This window comes from Charadrius vociferus, unplaced genomic scaffold (assembly GCF_000708025.1).
Source record: "Charadrius vociferus isolate BGI_N301 unplaced genomic scaffold, ASM70802v2 scaffold132, whole genome shotgun sequence".
In the NCBI taxonomy this organism is placed as follows: Eukaryota; Metazoa; Chordata; class Aves; order Charadriiformes; family Charadriidae; genus Charadrius; species Charadrius vociferus.
Genome location: NW_009647028.1, coordinates 46,709 through 56,583, shown reverse-complemented (window position 1 = coordinate 56,583; position 9,875 = coordinate 46,709). Strand labels below are relative to the sequence as shown.

The window sequence follows — 9,875 nt, the reverse complement described above, 5'->3', positions numbered from 1 at the left end:
GGCTCTTGTCTGTGAGGGAGGAAGGGCTCCCTGCTGTATCCTTGTGTTTAAGCAGGAGCTCGCTGGTTTATGGTTAGATTTTTTTATGTGGGTCGGTGGGAACCGGAGTCTCAGTGAATTTTTCTAGTGTTCGGCAGAAGGGTTGGGGAGGATGTTGCTCTGTGCTGGGACAGGGGGAGAAAGGTAATTTACCTTCTGTTTTTTGTCAGTGAAACAACCGCAAGGGTTTTTCCAAAGTGTCTGTCTGAAAGCTTCACGAGGCTTTCCCAAAGTGTCTGTCTGAAAGCTTCACGAGGCTTTCCTAAAGTGCCTGTCTCAAAATTTGACTCATAAACCCATTCCTTACCATAGTCTCTGCAGAAACCTGGTCTGAAGAGGAGAGCTAAGTTGCGCTCAGTGCATACTTGTGCGATTAGGCCATTGGTTTCCTCAGAACAAAAGTCCCCTTACCCATTTTTCTCCATCCTGTTCTCTTGCAGGTACATCCTGTCAATAACAAACGAGGACGAGATCCGGGAGTATGTTATTGACCTCATCCAGGGGACCGACGGGGAGAAGAGTCGTTTTGTAGAAGAACTGCTGGCCAGGTGGCGGAAATCCTCCCAGCTGCTGTCCGAGCCTTTGCCAGCGTATCGGAAAAAGGATGGTGAGTGGTATGAGGAGGAAGGAATTGAAGTCTCAAATAAGCTTGTCTCAGTTATTCTGTTCATAAAGAATTACATGCTGCCAGTGCCTGTGACTGGTCCTATTTCTGTATGTTGTGACAGTGTAAAGCCAATTTTCATTCACCCAGAGTTCAGGGACGTCTTTCTCTTGCTGGTGGTTACCCAACCTTTCTTTGTGCTTACGCATGCTTCCAGAGTCTTCGGAAGTGCCTCGGGCTGGAGACCAAGGGAAGAAGGGTAAACGCAAAGGAAGGAACAAGCAGGAAACGCCTGCGTATGCTGAGCCAAGTGCACACATAGAGGAAGTAAAAACCCCCCTCGACCTGGCCAAGGTGAGTGTGTGTGGTGTGCGAGGGCAGGCTGTGTGTCCCTGGTGCTGAGGGAACACCTTCAGCCTGGGTCACGGGGAAGGATAATATCGAGCACTAGCAAAAGACATGAATGGAAAGCAAAAATAAGTTTTCAGAAATATGAATCCTTCATTATCAGAGTCGTGACAAAGAGGGTTATGTACCTGAAAGCATGTCTGTTTCCTAGCTACATCGCAGAGTCTAATGCTTGTTTCCCCCTGCAAACCCTGTCTTGTCTTATATACAGCACAGTTGCTGTGAGATACACATTTGTGTGTCTTTGTTCACTCATAGATAGCATGCGGCGTGGCAGCTATAACCTGAGCAAGTACTTTGGCAGCCATTGGGATAGGCAGGGGGTCCCACACTGCGAGTGCACTGTCAATGAGTTGTACGGTCACCCGGTTGCAGCGAGGAGGGTGGCTGTTCCCACATATGGACTGTTCAGAGCTGACTGTGGATTTGGACAGTGGACTGTGGATTTGGACAGTGGACTGTGGATTTGTGCTTGTACCCTATGTGTGTGTCTGGGATTCTCACTGCTGTGGGGCAGATAATATGAGGATGGAGAGAAATATTGCGTACGTTTGTGTCTATAACGGAGAGTAGAATAGTCATCGGGTAGCGAGTATGTCAAAATGGATTTTATTCCTCCCCAAAGAAGCCTGGAGGAGAGAGCAGACGATGGAAGTAGATACCATAATTAGTAGTAAGAGGTATTTTTTTAAAGCAGAGGTGTGAAGGTTGAAGAATTAGGGAAGCCACCAAGTGGGTAGAACATTCCTTCTTGCTGTGTTTAAAACTGCCCAGTCACGCTGAGTAAAGCTTTAATTGGTGACTGAAATATTTTGGGCTGCTTCAGGGAGGAGGCATTGGGCATTAGGTAGAGGAATCTGAGAGCTGTAGCGAGTGCCTCTTCGCTGAGCAGCAGCCCTGGTTTGGCTGTTTCCCTCTCCTGTTCAGCTCCACTCCCGCACCTGTCGTGTTGCGATAGAGATGTTGTTTGATTTTGTGGAGCCCTTTTTTTGCAGTATTCTTGAACAGTCTGAGCTGCAATGGAAGAAACTGCAAAATAAGAGCATAGAAACACTGAAAAACAGGAAATCCTGCTATTCTCGAGCAGCACAAGGCTGTGCAGCAAGCAATAGTTGCCTTTCTCTGTAATGTTACCTCACTTTTTGCCACAGACTTGCTCAGCAGTACCATTTTTCACAGTCAGCGTGTCAACTGTGACGATCTTTGCTGTTAAATGATGTTGCAATTACCTAGGCTGACTTTCTGGATTTTATTTCTGGTTTAGTGGGTTTTGACTTGGAGCTGCTTGCTGGGAACCCAAGCTCATTCCTCAGGTCCGGACCCAGCTGCACAGCTGCGGCGCCGGCTTGCATCAAATCCAGCAGATTGCTCCATTGCTGTTTGAAGTGTAAGAGTGTGCTCTGCAGAAATAATCGTGTGGATGTGCAGTGTGCTCGACTTGTGTCATTTGACTTGCAGTGGAGTCCTTCACGCTATAAACATCAAGCATGTTGCACCTCCCAAAATTAAATTCCGTGATTTATCCAAGTGCAACCCTGACTGAGCAACATCCAGATCCAGAAAGTAAGGGTTGCACCTGAATAAATAATGGAACTTAAATTTATGTTTTTAGATTGAAGTTTTTGTAGCAAGGAGGCTGCTAATGCTTAAAGTGTTTGTAAAAGTATTTGTTTGTAAGATAAAAACCCTAATTTTTTTAACAAGAGGGTTAAAAATGGACAGTAATGTTCCATTTCCTTGTAGTTATCTTCTAACTTAATTGAAAAAAAAAACCCAAAACTGAGAAAGCTCTGCCAAGGTTTGCTAACCAAGGTCGCTTTATCTGGTTTTGTTTTTTTTTTTCCTGACAGTAGTGTTTGGGTCTGGCAGTGGCAGTAAAGCCAGTTGGGTGGAGTTGGGGGGACTGGAATTGCTGCACCCACTTGTCACTAAACCAGTAGCCTGTTGCTATTGAGAGCACGTAAAAAGAGTCAAGACAAGAGGTGTCCTAATGCCACAGCACGGCCTTGTCACTGAGAAAAGCAGCGTAGGAGGACGTGGAAGCAGTAAATGCTAGCTGAGGTGTGGGTCAGGGAGCAGGAGTGATCCTCTGGCGTGCAGCGGGCAGAGAAAGCGAGTTGTTCTGTGGAGAATGAAAACAGGTTTTCTGGGAAAGGGCTTCTGAGAAATCCTCTTTTCTATTGTCGAGAGAGACTGTGGAGAGGAGAGGGAGAGAAAAGCTGTGCTTGAGCTGCAAGAGGATTTTCGAGTGTGTCACAGATATGACAACTAAACGCCAGAGAGCGCATTTATATTGGAGTGCTGCTTGCTGAAATAGCTAAGGGTAATAAGCCCTGGTCTTTCTTGGTCACGGCTAGCATGCAAGCCATGGTTGAAACCAGTCTCATCTAATGTTATGAGATAGGTTTGCGCCTGGGGTGTGTTGTGCTTGCTTTTCAAAGCATCTGTTTTTGAGTGTTGCCAGAGAAATGGTAGCAGTTGGCTTTGTTCTGTTCCTCTGGAATGATTTCTGTGCTGTAATTAATTCCTGCAATTAACGTCTCAACAATTGACTTCTCAACTGGTACCCGCTGGAGATGCCGGGTGGGAGGAGGAACCTTTTGTTTCTCTGATCAAGGTGCAAGCTCTGAGGGAGAAAACAGAATTCCACTATTAGATTATTAATCCAGCCATCATATATATCTTGCTTTGTTTCTGATGAGGGTTTCTCTACTTCAGCCCGATCCAAAGCCTGAGCCAATGCAGTCCCTGATTGAAACTCAGAGAGGTGAATCACAGAATCACTGATGCCAAATTGTGAAATGAGGAGAAGAATTTACATTACAGCTGAACACTTGAACACACAGTGCATGGAAAACCTCTGCTGGGTAGAAAACACAAAAAATGCTGGGGGGTGAACTGGCTGTGAATGAAGAGGTCTTGTTGCCACCAGCAGCTCTGTTTCTGGTGATAGGTGCGTACAGGACTTCACAGATACGAACAGGGGGTCGCTATAATCTAAATAGCCCTTGAAAATAAATCTGGGCATAGCTGAGCCCCTGTTTGAGGCTGTTAAATACCCGTCAGTTGATAACGTGGGTCCCGAGGGCTGACAGCGCGCCTGCCTTCTAGAACCATGCAATTTTAATTTGCAGAGGCAGCAAACAACAAGTGGATCTGCAACATCCTTATGTCCTTGCTTTGTTTAGATTCCTTGGACTTTTTCTAGCAGGCCTAAACTTGTCTTTCTGTTGAACCTGGGGTCTGGTTCAAGTTTCATTTCAGTTAGGCAGAGTCTTGCCTGAGTCTCCCCAGCACATTTAAGGGTCGGTGCTCTCCCTTTGCTTCAGTGTGAATACAGTATGTTTATTTTTTTGCTTCTCAGGCACAGGAGAACACCAGTGGAGTCAGCAGCAGTAGCAATTCCTCTAAGAAGAAGCCCAAATATGTCAGCCTGTATACCAAAGAGGGGCAAGACAAGCTGGCCGTCCTCATCCCTGGGCGTCACGCCTGTGAGTGCCTAGGCCAGAAGCACAAGCTCATCAACAACTGCTTGGTTTGCGGGCGCATTGTCTGCGAGCAGGAGGGCTCCGGACCCTGCTTGTTCTGTGGTACTCTGGTTAGTAACAGGGTGGTTTTTATTTGCCATGCTTGAATGTGTCGTAGTTTGCTCAGGGCTTTGAAATGGCCTGGTGCTGAATTGGCCTCTCAGAGTTCTTCTAGCAAAGTTCTTCAAGCTCTAAAGCTGGGCAGGAAAGAACCTGTACCATCACCTTCTAGGGGAAGAAGTGCTGTGACTTTAAGTCACTTTGTGTTTCTTTTCTGATGTGCCGCATCAGAGAGCGGAGGGGTTTCCCTCATAATTTACATCACTTTGGAGCTCGCCTGATTTATAACGGTCTCCTGTGGCTGTCATGTTAATCAGACTAATGTCCGAAATGCGTGCAAGACTTCAGCCCCATCCTGGGCACAGGCCTGGTAGCCTCCTAAGGGGCAGCAGACATGGCTGGGGACAGTGTGCTGACCTTTGTTCAGCAATTGTGCGGTATGCATTATTTCGGATACCTGTTACACCCTGTATTTGTTTGAAAGGACACCTTCTGGAGGAGAGGGGGCAAGTTAACAACTGCAGATTAAGTAAAGTTAACTTCAGGAGAGAAGAAAATATTGATTGGATGAAGAAAATGTTTTCAATCAGATTGGTTGCTGTTTTTAAAGATAAAATAAAGATTTTTAACTCCAAGTGGCCAACCAAGAGAGAGGACCTCCGTGTTAAGTATTTTTCATCTGCTCGGGGAGGTTCTGAGTGCATTTCTCATCTTTTGAGATCACCTGGTAGTGTGCCCAGCCGCAGAACAGAGAAAGACCAGGCTGTACATTTCTCATGGGTGGCTTTTAGTAAAGAATGAGCTTTCAGGATTCTCTTAGTGTAAATAACACTGAAGGGAAGGAGGTGTGGACTATCTTGTCCATTTTGAACAGCTTACCCTGAGCTGTTGTCCAAGGCTCTGAAGCGGGTCAAGCACATAATGGCCTTCCTAAGTCTTCATTTTTTTCCTTAGGTATGCACTAAAGAAGAGCAGGACATTCTTCAGCGGGACTCAAACAAGAGCCAGAAGTTGCTGAAGAAGCTCATGGCAGGTCAGTAGCAATTACATACCTGTAATACAATGAATCCAATCAGTTACATAACAGGAGGAGCCCTCCTCTGCCTTACCGTGCTACAGTTGCTTTGATGTGTAGGAATGAGTGTCTGTGTCCTGGTGCGTAAGTCATCTAGATCCATTCGTCAGAATTTTAAAGAATTTGCTGGCAAAGTCTAAAGGTAATTCCTTCTTGGGAGCTGACACCTGTTTCTCTGGGATGTAAATTGCCAGGACAGTTTGGGAACTTTATTTGCTTCAGACTTCACTGAGCCACTTGTCCTCGTTGCTGCATGGTGTCTGTGGTGGGCATTAAAAGGATGGCTGGGAAGGCGGCTCTCAGCAAGCACTCGGCAGCATTTGCGGACTTCAACAGAGGTGGTAACTGTGAGTGTCAAATGGCAGCGTGTAATGTCCTTACCCAGAGGCCCCAAGGCTGCTCGTTAGGCATTCCTGAATCAATCACATGAACTGAATCATTGTAGCAGTCCTTGAAAATTAGGATAAGTCTCACGTGGAATGCGCGCTGTTGAAGATGAAGTGCTGCTATCTGATTTGCTGGGTCCAGAGAGGTGGTGGTTAATATTTTCTGATGACTCTTCTTGTCTAACACTTATCTTGGGAGCTAAAAATAGGAACAGAGCCAAGGAAAGCAAGAGGAAATAATACCCAGTCTCCCAGCGAAGACCTATGCATTGTGGGGATGTTTGTCTGAGTTTAGCTGAATTATAGCCAAGGTCACAGTGTTCTTGGTTGAAGAATACACTTTGCTGAAGAACTGGGGAAATATTTACTCTGGGTCTCAGTGTCAACTTCTCTTCAGAGCTGCTGAGATGGCAGGAGGCCTGTAAGTCCTTGAGAGTAACAGCTGATCGTAGGGTCGGTCTGTTTATAATCTTCCTGTAGAAATCCTGCTGTACTTCAGGATCCCATTTTCATACCCATTTTATGGGTTTTCCCTTCTGCCCCTGCCAGGTCTTGCTTTGTGCATTACCTGTGTAGGTGAAAGCTGAAACGTGGTTAACTATTTGTCTTGGGAGTGAAAAAATGTGGATTGATGACCACAGGGAAATACAGGCCTTTTTGTTCCCCTGAAATAAAGGCATTCGCCTGCGTGATGTCTGCTGTGAAATACACTGGTTTCTTCCATTGTGGCTTTGATGCAAACCTTTTTTTTTTTCTTTTCTTTTTTCCCCCCTTTTGTTTGTTTGTTTGATTTTTGGCCTTTTTGTTTGTTTGTTTGTTTGATTTTTGGCCCCTTGCCAGAAATGGTAAGAAAGAAGAGGTCATTGTTGAGAATGGATTTCTCAGTCTCTAGCAATAGCTAGTCTGAAAAACCTGCTGAGGTGTGTCGGGGGAGGATTTTGTTTTCGAGAGGCTCATACAGGGGCAGACAGAAGGCTGGGCTTGCTCTGTGCATAACTGGCAATTGTCAGTGATCTGTCATGATCTGTCTCTTTGAGGAGATAACGACACTTAGGAGGGAATTAGGCTTTTAGGAGGGGGCTCAAGGCCTGCAGTGTCTCATGAGTGGAATTTGGACTGCCCAAATTGTTTGGGAAGGGTGAAGGAGAATCAAAGACCAAGACCTTCTCTCTAAATACTACCTAGAAGTTGTCACTAGTGTTTAAATGCTTCCTCCTCTTTGAAGGAGGGAGTCTGTGAAAGGGGCTAGAGGGAAAATCAGGGCTGGTTTGGAAAGGTGCTGATGGTGGTGTGAAGTTCTTTTAGCTCCTTGAATAGCATTTGTTTGAGAGGGCATTTCTGCAGCCAGGCCCACCGAGACTGGGCTTTAAACAACTTGACTATTGAGCTGTGATTTGTTATCTCTCTCAGGTGCTGAAAGTTCAGCGAATTTGGATGCCATAGGCAAAGATCTACTGCCTCGACAAGAAGCTAGACTCAAAGCAGGCCTGGACATGGCTGTGAAACACAAAGACAAGTTGTTGGAATTTGACAGGACAAGGTAAGATACTAACTGTGAGACTATCGCAAAGTAGCATGAAATATTTGGCAGGCTAAGCTGCCTTTAACAGAAAGGTTAGAGAGTTCCTTCTGAAATCTAGGCTGTAGCTACAGACACCTTAACCTTGGCGGTGGAACAAGAATGGACCCTTAAAATGGGTCCCGTTTGGATATCCTTGCTTTGTGTCCCTGAGAGTCCAGCTCTCTAGAGAGAACAGAAAGGAGCCAGTAGGAAGGCAGGTTTGGGGCAGGCAGTGCTGTGTGACTTTCCCACTTTGCTCATCTTCTACTGTTGTGGTTGTTTCTCACCAGCGTGCGTCGAACCCAGGTCATTGATGATGAATCAGATTACTTTGCCACGGACTCCAACCAGTGGCTCTCCAAGCAGGAAAGGGAGGCCCTCCAGAAGAGAGAGCAGGAGCTGCGTGAGCTGCGTCACGCCTCTCGGCTTGCCAAAAAAATCACCATCGACTTTGCTGGCAGGCAGATTCTGGAAGAAGACAACAGCTTGGCTGAATACCACAGCAAGTGAGTGAGAACTGGCAGTGCGAAGGCATGCCCGAGAGCAGGGAGGTCAAAATCATTACGGGTGGTGTTCTGGCTGAATCTGTAAGAGCAAGTGCAAGGAAAGCTGAGCAAGCTGACCCCTTGAAGGGCACTTCCGACACTAGGATGCAGTTTTACATCCTTTTCTTCCTTGAGGGTCTTGTTGGCTTGCAGCATGTCATCTCTTTCAGCACAACTCTGCCGAGACCCCCTCCTAAGCCCAACTGTGCGAGGCTTGCACGGGGTTTCAGTAGCTGGCACGTCTGTTAAAGACAAAGCTGCCCCAGAAAGAGATGTTGCAGAAGACCTCTCTCAGCAGAACCAATTCATCTCAAATTCAAAGCAGACTGAGTTTCTGCAGTAAGGAGGAGTGACTGTTCAAATGAGAGACTGTACCTAGCAAAGAAATTGTTTAGCCAGAGGAGGTGGTAAAAAATGCTTTGGGTCAGAAGTGTTTGTGCAGGGAGAAGGGAGAGGTTGTGGGGGGAAGCAGGGAATTTTCATTCCTCTTGTTTGTGCTTGCAGACTGGATGAAACCATTGAAGCCATTAATTATGGCACACTGAGCAAGCCAGCTGGGAGCCCAGAAGCACAGACGAGACTGAATTCTGGTGTTTTAGTGAATCCCCGTCTTCTTCAGCCTGCTCCTTTGGTCAGTACAGGTTGAATCATTTATACCAGAGTAATGACTAACTTTGGGGGAGTAGAGCTGAAGAATTGTGAATTCTAGCATGTTTGTGGTAACTCATTCCTCCCCTGTGTCTGGGATCTTCATGAGCCATCTGAGCTGGAGACAAAAAATGTTTGCCAATGCCCTGCTCTGTTCCCTGCTCTTGGGAGGTTTGGTTTATCTGGGTTTCAGTCTCCTGCCTCTTCAGGAGCTTGGAAGAATTTCTGAGAGCCAGCCTAAGGTTGTGTCACCTTTTCAGCTCTATTTATGATGCCTTTTCTGCCAGATTTCCAGTTTCCAAGAGGCATAATCTCTCCCTTCCAATTCCACTTTACTTGTGGTATGCTTGGTGCATGCGAAGCATTTGGAGGTTGGATGATTCCCAGTTCTGAGTGTTTATGGCTGTGAATATGCTTTGAAAATTGTGTCTTCCTGTGGCTGCTTTGAAACACCAGCAGGTAGAGTTATTCTTTATATCCATAGTTTAGCTGTGATGTGTAGAAAGGAAAAGCCGCACAGAGCAGAGCATGACCTTGCCATTCCTCCTGCCAAAGTATCTCATGTAAGTGCAGTGAGCTTGCAGGGAAGGAAAAGTGATCCCAATAAGAGAAATATCTCTGTCCTAACATGCAGAAAAACTTCAGATAGGATTTGCACTTGATATATGTTTTTCCTAGAGAGATGCTAACCTTTTTCTTGTTTCTTTTGAACACTCTGAAGTGGGTGGACCAAACTGGTTTGCTCCCGCACAGGAAAGCCATCCATTCCGTGGACGCTGGAAGTGAGCCTGGCTCGGAGCGCAACAGGTTGCGGATTCAGGATCGAGAGTTGCAGGAGATCTCAGATGATGGTTGGTGCCTCAGCATGCACCAGCCTTGGGCTTCCTTGCTCATAAGAGGAATCAAAAGGTACAGGGGTGGCCGGAACTGTGATGTATCCTGGTCAGCTCTTGCTTTGTAGGCGAGATGGGAAGTTGTGCTCCTCAGGGGACCTCTGTGGACTCGCTCGTGTTGTGCAGTGA

The 9,875-nt window shown here is 46.3% G+C and overlaps 1 protein-coding gene across 1 annotated transcript in view; it reads left to right on the top strand.

Moving 5' to 3' along the window:
• Positions 1 to 151: 151 nt before the first annotated feature.
• TRIP4 (thyroid hormone receptor interactor 4) overlaps positions 152 to 9,875 on the top strand; it is a 33,157-nt gene continuing 23,433 nt past the window's right edge. The window contains exons 1-9 of the mRNA XM_009895560.1: positions 152 to 183; positions 480 to 646; positions 861 to 997; positions 4,416 to 4,649; positions 5,593 to 5,671; positions 7,510 to 7,639; positions 7,951 to 8,166; positions 8,710 to 8,836; positions 9,575 to 9,762. Coding sequence (XP_009893862.1) covers positions 152 to 183; positions 480 to 646; positions 861 to 997; positions 4,416 to 4,649; positions 5,593 to 5,671; positions 7,510 to 7,639; positions 7,951 to 8,166; positions 8,710 to 8,836; positions 9,575 to 9,762 — 1,310 coding nt within the window. The remainder of the gene's footprint in view (positions 184 to 479; positions 647 to 860; positions 998 to 4,415; positions 4,650 to 5,592; positions 5,672 to 7,509; positions 7,640 to 7,950; positions 8,167 to 8,709; positions 8,837 to 9,574; positions 9,763 to 9,875) is intronic.